The sequence below is a fragment of the Sinocyclocheilus grahami genome, unplaced genomic scaffold (assembly GCF_001515645.1).
Source record: "Sinocyclocheilus grahami isolate Dianchi unplaced genomic scaffold, SAMN03320097.WGS_v1.1 scaffold333.1, whole genome shotgun sequence".
In the NCBI taxonomy this organism is placed as follows: Eukaryota; Metazoa; Chordata; class Actinopteri; order Cypriniformes; family Cyprinidae; genus Sinocyclocheilus; species Sinocyclocheilus grahami.
The window spans coordinates 994,157-1,008,649 of NW_015505512.1; the positions used below are offsets into that span (position 1 = coordinate 994,157).

The 14,493-nt window shown below is 39.4% G+C and overlaps 2 protein-coding genes across 2 annotated transcripts in view; both read right to left on the bottom strand.

The window, feature by feature from the left end:
• Nucleotides 1–1,614: 1,614 nt before the first annotated feature.
• LOC107602692 (adhesion G protein-coupled receptor L1-like) overlaps nucleotides 1,615–14,493 on the bottom strand; it is a 25,517-nt gene continuing 12,638 nt past the window's right edge. Inside the window, exons 2-8 of the mRNA XM_016295261.1 lie at nucleotides 11,229–11,436; nucleotides 10,653–10,917; nucleotides 10,149–10,476; nucleotides 9,293–9,595; nucleotides 4,731–4,834; nucleotides 1,730–1,915; nucleotides 1,615–1,650 (exon numbers count right to left, since the gene is read on the bottom strand). Of these exons, the coding sequence (XP_016150747.1) occupies nucleotides 1,615–1,650; nucleotides 1,730–1,915; nucleotides 4,731–4,834; nucleotides 9,293–9,595; nucleotides 10,149–10,476; nucleotides 10,653–10,917; nucleotides 11,229–11,317 (1,311 nt within the window). The 5' untranslated portion in view covers nucleotides 11,318–11,436. The remainder of the gene's footprint in view (nucleotides 1,651–1,729; nucleotides 1,916–4,730; nucleotides 4,835–9,292; nucleotides 9,596–10,148; nucleotides 10,477–10,652; nucleotides 10,918–11,228; nucleotides 11,437–14,493) is intronic.
• LOC107602693 (adhesion G protein-coupled receptor L1-like) overlaps nucleotides 11,352–14,493 on the bottom strand; it is a 141,174-nt gene continuing 138,032 nt past the window's right edge. Inside the window, exon 4 of the mRNA XM_016295262.1 lies at nucleotides 11,352–11,436. Within this exon, the coding sequence (XP_016150748.1) occupies nucleotides 11,352–11,436 (85 nt within the window). The remainder of the gene's footprint in view (nucleotides 11,437–14,493) is intronic.

Genomic DNA, 14,493 nt, shown 5'->3' on the forward strand with positions numbered 1-14,493 from the left:
GATTTTTGTCAATTTATCAAATTTTCTCAAGAATGAGACATAATACCACCTAAAACAAACTAGAAAGTAGCAAATTGTGTTCATTGATGTTGATGCACAATACTTTCGTATCTATTTCCCTTTGTTTCTTTGCAGTATTTTAGTCTAGTGGCCCTTCAAGACCAGCACTGAACAGCGCAGGTGTATTATAAGGAAATTCTGACTGCATTTTAATATCTTTATAATGCATTTTATATACAGGCTCCCTAGTCTATCTATCTATCTATCTATCTATCTATCTATCTATCTGTGTGTGTGTGTCTGTCTGTCTGTCTGTCTATCTATCTATGTCTATCTATCTATCTGTCTATCTATGTGTCTGTCTATCTATCTATCTATGTGTGTGTGTGTCTGTCTGTCTGTCTGTCTATCTATCTATGTGTGTGTGTGTCTGTCTGTCTGTCTGTCTATCTATCTATCTATCTATCTATCTATCTATCTATCTATCTATCTATCTGTGTGTGTGTGTATTTCTGTCTGTCTGTCTGTCTGTCTATCTATAAAATCTATACAATGAGCTACTAAAACAATAAAATCCAAAACTGCAACCACTCAAAAAAGTGTATGCAGAAGAATCATGCCAATTCAAATAGATGTTCAGTCAATTTCAAATGCATCTTACATAATAATAATAATAATAATCATTTGTATATTAAAAAAGGTTAAATGTTGTTGCAGAAGCCATCTAGCTCTTTTCCATCCAACAAAAATGTGTGAAATATATGATATATTAAACATTAAAAAAAAAAACTTTACAATTAATCATATAAAATGTAATATAATTTTTTATACTAACTGTTAGAAAACACTCTCTGTCTGTATTGGTTCCAGATGTTTTCACCCCTCCTTTTTCTTTTTTCTTCTCTCCTTCTCTCACTCGCCCTCCCTGTACAGCGCACTGTTGTTTTCTCTCTGATTTCCCCCTCCTCCATCTGTTCTCTCTCTCTCTTGTATTATGTTTTAATATCTCTTACTCATATTTGAGGTACGCATGCGCACATGTATGCATTAGCTTTTCTGGGTTCAAATGTTCAAATGAGGACGATAGCTAGGACTCTAAGGTAATGGGGTTTGTGATGAACTATGAAGATAGTTCAGCATCCTTCGCCAAGTCTATTCCTAATATGTCCATATTTTCCTGTACATGTGGCCATTTTGTATAACACATATTCTTGGCCAACATCCTATATGTATGTCATCTATATCCTCATTGGTTAAAGGGTTGAAACTCCCCTCAACATATGCCTATATAATATCTTTGTATCTATGAATAAAGTTGAAGTATTGAGAATACCATTGACTGTGTGTTTTCTTGCTTCCCGGCCGATATACACTTTGAGGGACTGAGAATTTTCCAGGTGGCAAAGAGAATCTATAGGGACCGGTTGTTAATTACTAACACTAACTTTTTAATTATTAATGTTTTGCAATATATTATTATTGATTATTTCCCCCCCCATTTGTAAGATCTCAAAAAATGAACTACTAACACATTAAAATGGGGAAAAACTAAGTCAGAATTGCAACTGCTCAGAAAAATAGGTATATGCAGATCCTGCATTCATGTGATTCATGTCAAGGTTGTGAGTTTAGAGGGTATTCCTGTGCACACTGATGTGGCAGCAAACAAAACATGAAGGGTTTGTTTAAAGGGCAAATGTGTGTGAGTGTGTGTGCATGCATGTGTCACCTTATTGTAGTTCCTGGCTGCCGATTCCTTATTCCCGGGTCTGAGTGCTTGCAGCTGTGCGTCTAATATATCCAATAGCTGCTCGATGAGTCTGACAGAGGAACTGACATCACCGGCGTGAATGCGGCCCTGCGTGTGGTTTACCAGCTCAGCAGCGATGTTTGCAGCATTCTCTCCGCTTTTTATCTAAACAGTGAATACACACACACACAGTCTGGTCTCTAAAGCTCAGTCCCCTGCTGTGCGCTGTGGGGGTGTGAGCTGGGGGTTTCTGGGTTTATGCTGCTAGACACACAGACAAAAGACAGCAAATCTTTAATGACTCTCTAAACCAAGCTATTACAAAAAAAAGGGAAAAACTAAAACGTGAAACGTGATAAAATTACTCATTTTATTTGAAAGCAGACATATAGCTTGTAATTGCCCTGAAGCAAATGTGTCACTTGACGTTTAGAAAAAAAAGAAAAAGAAAAGAAAAAAAAAACAGTCCATTGTGTTTAAGGTACTCAAAGGCACATCAAAGTGTGCTATGGTGTAACCACTCTTTGTGGTGTTCAGAAACAATGCTGTTAGAATAGTATGTAAAAACACACCCACACACACACACACACATTAATGCCAACTCTGTAACTGAACATTTTAATTTAATGTGAATCTTTAGATTTTTGAACCTTTGAAGAATGCCATTTATTTACTAAGGCCTTTTACAGTTGACATTTCTCTTTTGAGTCCTTAATTATGTTCTATGAAGAAAGAGTTCACTAATTTACAATAGTGACAACCACATTTATATTAAATCTGCATGTGTATGGAACTATTAAACAAAACATGGTATTGAAGGTGGAAGAGAGCACTGTACATTCACTCCCCCCACCTACAATTCCTGTTGGACCTGAGACTCAAACTCACAACCTTTGGGTTACGAGTCCGACTCTCTAACCATTAGGCCAGCCAGGAGTCGAACCTAGACTGGCCCACTGAAATCCTACCCACCGAAGGTAATCACTCTCCAAAGCAACGCCTCCTCCAAAACACATGAACACACACAGGCAGACCAGAGGCTAACCAGCGACACGACGACAGACGGTTTATGGAGGATTGAATGTAACGCTGCCAGATTAACTCATGTCTCATTCAACGGTGAGAAAACATTATAGTACAAAGCACATAATATTACAATAATGACACTTGCATTCTCACTCGGTCTGCAACAGCGTAACGGAGCGTGCCGATGACGTATCATGTCTGCATGAAGAGAGTGCGCAGAGGTATGCAAATACATACGTTGACAGGCAGGTTGGAGAGCCTATCGTAGCCCTCGGACCGAGGGATATGATTGGATGAACATTTTAATGTCTTATGCCTTCCACAGACGATATAAATACATATAAATTCATTTAGACCACTTAACTTAGCTATCGGGATGTGAAGAGATGTTTAACCAGCATCCCTTAGCCTGCATTTAAGGGATAGAACTTGAATGTTTGCACACAAAATGATATATCTAGGAAACATCTCCTCAGATTCAGTTCTATTTTAGTATTATTTAAATACTACTAGAATTTTTATTAGATTTTTAATGAGCTTTTATTGTTATATTATTTTTATTATACATTTAATTTTAGTTAACTTTTTTTGCTTTTCAAACATTACTATTTAGAATTTGTCAGTTTTACTTTTTATTTCCAGTTAGTAATTTTAACTTAAACTGAATGACAGTTCAAATGTTGCCTTGCCAACTAACTGAACTAAGCTTTTCGTCTAATATATACATTTTATTTTATTTCAGTTTTATTTCAATTAGCATTTTTTTTTATTATTTAGTCAGAGATAAGGATAATAATAAACCTACTCTGCATATCCTGCACATTCTTTCCAAGGTTGTTAGGAAAGAGGGGCTGGAATTTATTTTGAACAAGTCTCTGATCATTCCAGTCTGACCTTAACAGTCCGAGTTGGACTGTGTTGTGAATCTGTCACTGTTACTGAGTTTGTTACTGGAATAAAGGGAAGTGCAAACTATATTAGGCATCAGACAGAACATGGAGCTAATTTCATTAGCAAAGACAAAGTTTATATAAAAGTCTTAAAGTCCACTTATTCTGAAGGATCAAAGAGAGGGAGACTAAAATTGAAATTTTAACTCTTTTTTTGTCAAAAGTTCAACGACAGTGGAACCCATTAAAAAAAGTGATATGATGCCTAAAAAGTGCTTTGTAAAATGAAAAAGCTTCGTAATACATGTGAAAATCAGAACAAACAGTCCTTGATGTGTAAGTTCAGTGTGACTTTATCCTGAGATGCTTTTAAACTCTCTCTTACAAATAGATAGAATAGAGAGATTTTGTTCCAAATCATGTCAAAAGAATGACCTGCGTGCAGTAATGTGAGCTGAGGCCGGAATGATAATAGCTGAGATAGCAAACAGAGCAGGACAGGGAACGGGGGTCAGAGCAAGTAAAAAGCAACCTTTTAGTGGTCTCACCTTCTGGGCCACCTGGTTGACCCACGGCGAGGTGCAGTTACTTAGATCAGGGCCGCGAGGATTCCATAGCACAGGAGAGGACAGACACTGAAAGGACGCAATGCCTGGAAACAGAAGACGAGATGTTAGGAGGGAGAGAGAGAGGGAGAGAGAGAGAGAGACCTTGGGTTTTAACTCTTTTTTTGTCAAAAGTTCAACGACAGTGGAACCCATAAAAAAAAGTGATATGATGCCTAAAAAGTGCTTTGTAAAATGAAAAAGCTTCGTAATACATGTGAAAATCAGAACAAACAGTCCTTGATGTGTAAGTTCAGTGTGACTTTATCCTGAGATGCTTTTAAACTCTCTCTTACAAATAGATAGAATAGAGAGATTTTGTTCCAAATCATGTCAAAAGAATGACCTGCGTGCAGTAATGTGAGCTGAGGCCGGAATGATAATAGCTGAGATAGCAAACAGAGCAGGACAGGGAACGGGGGTCAGAGCAAGTAAAAAGCAACCTTTTAGTGGTCTAACCTTCTGGGCCACCTGGTTGACCCACGGCGAGGTGCAGTTACTGAGATCAGGGCCGCGAGGACTCCACAGCACAGGAGAGGACAGGCACTGAAAGGATGCGATGCCTGAAAACAGAAGACGAGATATTAGGAGGGACAGACAAAAAGTGACCTTGGGTTTTAAAGACTTTTGTGTGTGTGTGTGTGTATATATATATATATATATTTATATATATACTGTATATATATATATATATATATATATATATACAGGGTGCGATTTGTGAAAAAAACCAGAGGGGGGGATGGTTTTGAAAACTTTTTATAGGCGTATAAAACTCCATAGGCAGAGGCTGACCCGTCTTTTTAGGCAAGTATATAATAGGTGACATGTCATGAAATGTTTTTAATATGACTGAAACTGTATTTAACGTGATCACAATTGAATAAAACATTGCAAGTTAGTTATTAATCATAATGATTTCCACAGTTATTCAAACAACGAATAGATTATATAGAGAAAGTGAGCAAAGAACACAGCATCAACGGAGCTTTTTGAAACTCAGAATCAGTTAAACCATTGCGCCACAAAACGATTCACTGTTTCAAAACGCTCCAATTGGATTGCGTATCGCAAATCATTTCATTCAGATCGGGACTTCAAAGCGCATATCGCAAATCATTTGATTTAGATCGGGACATCGGAGAGGGTTCGTGGGATGTTTTTTTTTTAAATAATTCAGCAGAGGCAGGGATGCCTAGACCAGAGGGGGGGAAATCCCCCCCATCCCACTTGGCAAATCGCACCCTATATACAGTACATGTATGTATATATATACAGTATATATATATAAGCTGTTTACACTAACAGTCAGCATACCCACACAAAACCCACTCACACAAGTTTATCATTGGGTTTACATACTACATATAAATCTTTACAATCTTTTTATATATTTGTTTCTTTATTTTATGTACCTTTTTTTGTGGAAAAAAATGGAGTTACAGTGGCAAGTGGAGGAAATACAGCCAACAGATGTACAGACTACTTGTGAACTTCAATACTTTTTAATAACCTTCCCAGGATGCATCTCATTAAGGTGGTTGAGAATAACTAATGCTGTAATCAAGGCGAAGTGAGGCGACATTGAAGACGCACAGATTAAGTCAGTTCTGATTTATTTCTCCTTTTTTGGGGCACTACATAATTCCCTTGCCGCCATTTCTGTATTTCATAGTTTTCAGTATTTTTACACAAGTTTTACAAAAAAAAAAAAAAAAAAACTAGAAAGAGTTGACAAAACTTTTGACTGATAGAATATAAAAAAAGTCATTCATTCATATATGTATATATATATATCACATCTAATTTAAATATCAGATTATATAATGCTTTTATCTATAAAATGAATAATAAATAGTATCTATAATAATATGTACAATTTTGCAGAACAAAATGCTCCATTTTTTTCTGATTTGAATTTACTGTGGACATACTGTCTCCCTTACCTCCTTAGAGAAAACAAAATCCTGATATATAAGTACAAACACAAGTACACAAAAATAAATTCATAGCAAATATACCAAAAACCAACTGACTGAATTTATTCTCAACTCTAGAGTGCTATAGAATAAGAAAGAAAGAACAGGGCTGCTTGGAGCTTCGCTGTGAAACCTTCCACGGAAAACACTTTTTTTCAGTGTAACTGAGTTTGCTGACACTGGCCATCGCACACTCTTGCACACACTTGTGTAAGATCACACACCAGGCACGGCCATCCCATCGGCACCTCTGAATGCTGAGAAAACACCTCGAGGGAGACACCTTCTGCCACTCCTCATTTTCAGATAAGTTGGGCTGTTTAGTTAGCCGAGTACACAGAGAGGACAGCATGCTGGGATCAAACAAACGGCAGGCCTTTTCAGCAACCACAACACAAATAGCTCCAAAGAAGAGAGGGGAAAAGAGTGACAGAGAGAGAGAGGAAAAGCTATAGAGGAGTGAAGCAGCACTACAGCAGCTACAGCGAGATCAGAGCCACCCGGAGATTTGCTTCCCTTACACACTCTCTCGCTCTCAGCCGCTGTCTGCTTTTCTCTCCTCTCCACTCCTTCATCCACAATAGATTGGCTTTGAAGGATCTGCCAGGATTCACCAATTAAAACCGCTGCTAATTTAACTTGTCTGTCATTTCAGTGACGGAAAAAGGTGACAGAAGAAAGACAATGTTTTGTCAGTGGCTGGGAGAGAGAGATGCTAACAGAGGGAGCAATCACTTTTCTCCCACGACAAGAAAGAGGCATTTGATGAGGCGGTTGTATGGAGAAATGGGGAGGGGGGATGTTGTCGTTTGTAGACTGTTTAGTGGCTATTTTTTTTTAATTCGGCAGTTTTGCAGGGCTAACCCATGCTGAGTTTGAAGATCACTCCTTCATTTGCAAAGGACTGCCTTTTATCTATGACTCCCAAGAGGACCTGCCAGCTGGAGAGAATATAGAGATAAGGAGGAAAAGGAAGCAAGCTCTCCACACAAAGAAATGGGCGTATACACATAAATGTGTACATGAACCCAGTGGCATACACAACACAGGTAGACCAAACACAACAAACAATTCTATGAAAAGCTGTCTCAACAAACACTGTGTGACCTTTATGTCATAAACATCACGCACCCTTCCTTCCTGTAAAGTTGTGATTCCCTCTGCCACTACATCATGCTGTAATCAAGCGCAACTAGGGTTGCAAAAGGGCGGAATATTTCCAGACACTTTCCATGGGAACTTAATCTGGGGAATTTTGGAAATATTCCAAGTTGGAAACTTACCAGGAATTTATGGAAATGTACAGGATTTTTGGGTAATTTATAGTAATTAATTGGAAACATTTTGCGCGGCAGCAAGCAAAAGAATATGGGGGGGGGGGGGGGGGATATTGGTTTGCATGCATGTCAGCCTATGGTCAAACAAAATGTTATACTTAAATCTTTTCTAACAATATAAGTCTTTACTGTTACTTTTTATTAATTTAACACATCCTTGTTGAATAAAAGTGTTAATTTCTTTCAAAAAAAGAGAAAATAATTCTGACCCCAACTTTTGAACGGTAGTGTATTGTTAAAAAAGGATTTCTATTTTAAATAAATGCTTTTCATTTTTTAAAACTCTTTATTCATACAAAGAATCCTGAAAAAAGGTAATCACAGGTAATAAAAAAAAATATATATATTAAGCAGCACAACTGTTTCCAAAAATTGATAATAAATAAGCATATTAGAATGATTTCTGAAGAATCATGTGAAACTAAAGACTGGAGTAATGATGTTCAAAATTCAGCTTTGCATCACAGAAATACATTATATTTTATTTATTAAAAAAAGAAATGCATTATATTTTAAAGTATATTAAAACAGAAAACCATTGTTTTAAATTGTAATATTGGTAATACTGCGCAATATTACTGTTTTGTTCAGTATTTTTGATCAAATAAATGAAGGCTTGATGAGCAAAAGAGATGCAATGTTTAAAAACATAAGAAATAGTAATGTGTCCAAACTTTTGACCAGTACTGTACTTCTGTATGATAATAGAAAACTGGCTAGCAGAAAGAGCATCACAGCTTTAGCTAGCTAGCATATACCTCATAAATTGTCAAATTGTCAGTGCTAACTTGCTTAGATTTTTCATCTTGATTTACTGGCTAGCTAGCTACTGTATAAACAGTTTTTATTATTTACTAGTTAAACTTGAATCCCATAGGTAAAATATATTTAGATTATCAAAACTTAGATGTAGTCTTTGGGCTCAAATGCAGCAAGTGTGGCTTCAGAGAAAATCAAGGGGAATCCCCCTCTTAGGTCACTAAGGGGGGTTGTGTGTGGGGGAGGGTCATTTTTAGACTTTTGTTTTATTATTATCATCTCACCTAAATGATTAAGTCAGTGTATTTGTTTATACAATGGTATAGCCTAATGAAGTTGCTCAGTATATTACACACAGCACAAGGAAGTTTTACACACATATTTTGTAATATTCAAATAATTTACATGAATACTAACCAAGATGGACATTTTGATATTTTGTGTGCAGGATTTAAGAAATGATCTGTTCATGTTATGGAGGAAAGCACAGTGCATGTAGGGGGTGTGGTCTCAATAGCCCTAAGCAGTGTGCTGTGTGCATGTTATTGAGCAATGTGTAGGGTAGAAATTCAACTGAAATTGCATTAAATCTGGTTGTTTTAACTTATCAAAATTATGCTGCAAGATTTTTTCTCAACTACATTTAAGTTCCCAGTTCCTGCAATTTAGCAAATTTCCAGTTTATTGCCATTAATTCACATATATTCCCGTTAATTCCCATGGAAAGTTTCCAGTCTTGAAAATTCATGGAATTTTGCAACCTTAAGCGCAACACACTAAAATGTCAAGCAGCACTGATACAATTTGCTATAATGTTCACTCCCCAGTAGATATCTGTGCAGCTATCAGTAGACAGGAATTTTTTTATTTAATTTCTCAAGTCAAAATCATTATTTGAAAGTGTCTATAATAGTTTCATTAAAGTCACACCATCATCAGCACTCACCTAGTGATCCTTTCGGGCATGGCCTGTCTACCGTCTCCCCCCTCTGGGTGGCAGGCCACTGCACCCCTCGGGCTACTCTGGCTTCGCACACTTGGAGCTCGGGACCCTGTGGTGGGACACGCAGGGGTCTGCGAGTCACCGGCACAGTGGCGGTGATAGGTCGCAAGTCTGGTGCCTTGTTGATGGCCCCTATTGGGTGAGCAGTTGGGGGCAGAGGTCGCATGGTTGAGGGGATGGAGCTAGAAGTGACAGGTCTGGCTGCGGTGGTGCTGCTGCTGCTCATCTGAGTGGGGTCGAGTGGACCTGAGAGTAAGAGAGAAGGACAGGCGGGAATGCAAAGAAAATTGAAACCGAGGCAACAAGTGCATAAGAGGTAGAGAAGCAGATTCAGAACACCTACAGAGTCAGCAAGAATGTCGGCGGATGTTTGACGAAGATTAAAAAAAGAAGACAAAACAAAAGAAAGGAAAACCTAAACGTTTGATGTGTCTTGCAAAAGGAATATGGGAAAGTTGGTAAGAAGATAACTAAAGCAGAAGGAGCATTTGCTAGTTTTTAATGCATGATTATATGTTCCCACAGTCCCCCTGAGAACTAGATAGAGCGAAATACAGGAGGAGAAAGAGAGAGAGAGACAGACAGACAGAGAATGTTCATGGCAAGAAGATGAGAATGAATAATTGATTAGAAATCTTTTTCTGATCTGACAAAACGCTAATGACCACTGCTAATTAAACCATAAAGACAATGTATTGAAGACACAGAGGGGAACACTAACAGAACGTTGACACTTAACAGATCAAACTGTCTGTTAGCCTCCGCCTCCTGCTGATCTCACTCTTTCTCTGTCACTTACCAGCAGTGGGATCCAGTGGGCCAAACTCTAGGGGGTAGCGCAGCACATTGTAGTTATTCCAGACATAAAGTTGATTGTCTCGTGGGTTGTAATCCACAGAGGACACATACTGGTAGGGGTTGGGGAATGGGATGTGGACGGGCTCTTCCCGTGCTCGGTTGGTGTTGTACGCATACAGCACCAGATCTCCACCTGCTTCGCTGTCGTCATCCTGATAAACAGAGCGGACAGCATATAGAACACCACATGCCATAAAAGCATTGGACGCCAGTCGCTTATCAAAGCTCGTCTCCCAGGTCCCCTCGAAGCGCAGAGTGTAGGGGTTAACCTAAAAGACAGCGAGAGTAAAGGGTTCGGATTTCGGTTGTGTTCATATGATACACCAAAATAACTTGATTACTCCACAGTTCTGGAAAATGGAGATCCTTAAAATGTAACCATAATTCCAATTCGATCTCAGCTGAAATACAATATCTTTAAATTGCACTTTTAAGTGACACTGACCTGGCTGACCACAAGTCGTCCATTGTTGGCCTCGGTAGCGTAGATGACCCATAAACCGTTTTCATCCACTGCGAGGTCAATATCAGACTTGCCCCCCCAGCGGTACGGTGAGGTGTCATGATAGTTGGCATTATTGACTATTGCTTCTCCACTCTTGATACGTGTGCGCAAGTCGTATTTCACAATATTGCGTGTACGTTCCTTGTTGTAAAAAACGGCACCATCATACACGACAAAGCCTGTTCCATCCACACGATTTGGCAGCCTGTGGGAGAAGAGTGGGATACTTGAGATGACTAGCTATAAATGTAATTTCAGCTATATTTTAGAAACATTATGATCTGAAACTAAATCAGGATTCTACACTCTTATATACCTGATAGTGATACATAGAATCAGTATGTTAATCTGCAGAATCTTTCATTTAACATTAAGAAGAAACTCAAGAACCCTTCTTGAGAACTCAAGAAGCATATACAAAAAACTGCTAAATCTAAGTTTTGTTAAATTATTATCTTGTAGATTGTACACAGGGATGGTTACTGGTTCTAGACCCAAGCTGTAGTCCTCACTCACTTGTAAGTGGTCGTGGCTCGATTCTGCTTGAAGTCTTCCCATGAAGCATACTCGTACAGCATGTCTGTGCGGTACGGAGTCCAGGGCATGACGTAAAGACGGTCACCAGACTGGAGGGGATCCTTACACCATGCCCCCGACTGATGCTCTGCCTCCTGCAGCAAACTTGCTGCCTGCACCCTTAATAGAGTCCCAGGACATACAAAGACTGGAGATGTGGGATAAAGAGAGAAAAAGAAAGAGAAAAAGAGATAAAGAGATAAAGAGAGGGAGAGATGAAATAACAAGGAGGGGACAGCAAGCATGCACAGAATGATGGTGTGATAGCATTAAAAAGAGGAGAAATTTGATGGGAAGACAAATGGAGAGATGGAGGATAAAGAAAGAAGGGGAATTGGTGGAAGTTCCATGAGGGATGATAACATGAAAGAGAATGCGGCAGCATGAAAGAGGAAGAGAGAGGGAGAGAGAAATGGGAAAGAGGACATGAGATAAATGACCATTCTTCTAATGAAAGAGTGTTAATGTTCATTAGTCAAGTATCTGCACACTGGACTAGAGGCTGGTGAGAGGAGATGACACAATCCTGGCTGCTGGTGCTTATATATCGCTGGGAATATTTTTTTATACCCTGCCCTACTTCAACTTCCCTACCGGAAAAACTCCAGCTTCTGATGCTAGCTGATTTTACATTGTTTCTAGATTGACCGATCATTTATGGTCATTAACTGCACTGAGCTGGCATAGACTGTTTGTCAGCTGGACTTTCAACTGATGTACCTTGTTTAAGCATCTTGGTCAAGTTGGTCAGAGCTGGTAGACCACTTTGGAATTGCAGAAAGCCAGTTACCATGTTCCTCAAACCAGCAGGGAAACCAGGTTTTAATGCTAACTGATTTCATGTTGTTCAAGCTGGACCAAGTTGGTCGAAACAGGTCTAGATATTCAGCACAACATTTCCCAACCCTAGTCCTGGAGTATCCCCAACCGTATGCATTTTGTCTGTCTCCTTTATCTAACACACCCATTTTAGGTCTTGGAGTCTCTGATAACAAGCTGATGAGTTAAATTAGGTGTATTGGACAGTAGAGACATAAAAAAATTGCAGTTTTAGAGGTACACTAGGACCAGATTTGGGAAAAAGTGATTTAACAAATGCACCATCATCTTAATGGACTTGGTTTCAAATTGGAAGACTATCTCAGCCAAGCAAGTTACACATAGTAGACCAGGGGTGCACAACTCAGTTCCTGGAGGGCCACAGGCCTGCAGAGTTTAGCTTTAGCCTTAATTAAACACACCTGATCCAGCAAATCAAGTCCTTCAGGGTTATTTGAAAACTACATGTGTTGGAGCAGGGTTGGAACTAAACTCTGCAGAGTTTTGCACCCCTGTGGTAGACCATTTTATTTCAGCAACAAACCAGCTTGACCACCTTTAGCTGGCATGGAACTGAATTTCCAGCAGGGTTTTCTTACATCAACGCCCCTGTCCCAAATGGTACCCGCTGTCCTCCTTCGAGTATACACATGAACATATGGGCTGTTGGCTAATAGTCCACTGGGAAGTACACATCAGCACATGCAGGCTCTGCAAATGTATGTATTGAGGGCACCTAGCTACCACAAGGGAAGCACTTACGATGACCCTTTTGAAATTTAAAATGACCAACGGGATACCCTATTATCTCTAGGAAACTCATGAGGGCCACAATAACACGAGTCCACAATCAGTGTGCCATTTGAGACAGGGTCTCTATATAAAGTTGGTATTTGTTCCACCACAAAGCACTGCTGTAATGTAAAAATTTGTTTTTGTGTTTAATGTTGAATAAGGACGAATGTTAGGATGCCAGTCATGTACGAAAACAACTGCAGTGCTCAACTTTTATCTGCTAGGAGTACTTGATCAAGACACACACTCATACACACACCAATCTCTATCTCTGTACTCTGAAGGAGGTCGTTCACCTGGGATTGGTGTGAATTAGTTGGCTGACGCAGTTTCTCACTCCCAGACTGAGAGGGCATGGGGACCTGAGAGAATCTATCTACTGCTGGGGGTATGGGGAAAGGGAGCTGGAGGTGTCTATGGAAAGAGAAAGCAGACATCATCAGCACTATGCTGTCACAGGGGACAGCTGTGAGCATGTGCGGATTGCTAGGACATCTCAGGGGGGGGTGGGGGGGTAAGCTAGTGGGGTTTTCCTGCCATAGGCTATGTGTGTCCCAGACAGCCAATACTTACTGTTGCTACACACACACACATATACGCCAAAAATGAGTGAAGCCAAAGCTTTTTGTAATCAGTAAGTGATACACAAGCACACAGAGACACATCTATGAACACCATATTAGAGATAATTGTTATAATTTATCGATAGCTATAGAAATCCCTTGATGAACCTATCAAGTGCAGTCTTCATCCTGAAGGAGCTGTAAAAATTCCTTCATAATAAAGTAGAAGAAATAAGCACCAACTCTTCCTATAAATGCCCTTCAGAGAAAACCAGTATAACTTCAACAGCATATCTCTTGGATGCTACTCTCAGTAAAGGATGCTGGTGTGCTACTAATCCCACAATGCTTTCAAAGTAACTGGACCAGCATTACTATCTTGGTCAGTTGGATTCACTAGAAAGATCATGTTGTTTGAAGAGTCTCACCAACTGGTAAAATGCATGGCTATGGTCTAGGGGTGGGGGAAAAAGTCGATACAGCATAGTATCGCGATATTTTCCACAGCAATACTGTATCGATACATGGACGCCAAGTAGGCTATAGATATTTTATTATACTATTTGGTAGAATAATAAAATCAATTTCTTTACAATCCACTAGATGGTGGTGTTGAGTTTTTTTTCTGGTGAGGTCAGCTGGGTCACCTTCAGCATGCAGTAAGTTAGTAAAATAAAGAGGGCGGCATCGCTGAAAGTTATCAGGAAAGCCCCGTCCGCGTTTAAATCGGATGTATGGACTTACTTCGAATTTGTAAACAAGGAGGGGATGTAAGTAGGGATGCACCGAAAATATAGGCTACATATAATAATAATATATATGGCACGCCGCGTCGCGCCTCGCCCGGCAGTGTTCAGCACGCAGGTTTCACTCTCCTCGTCACTGCGCGGTTTGAATCTCTGCTCAATATTCCGATCTATGAATGTGCGTTCCGCACGTGTACCGTTCATGCTCATCGGAAAAAAAAAATCAGCTGAAATAATGCGCTGACAGGAAATTTCTATGCAGTATAGGCCTACTTGTTCCGG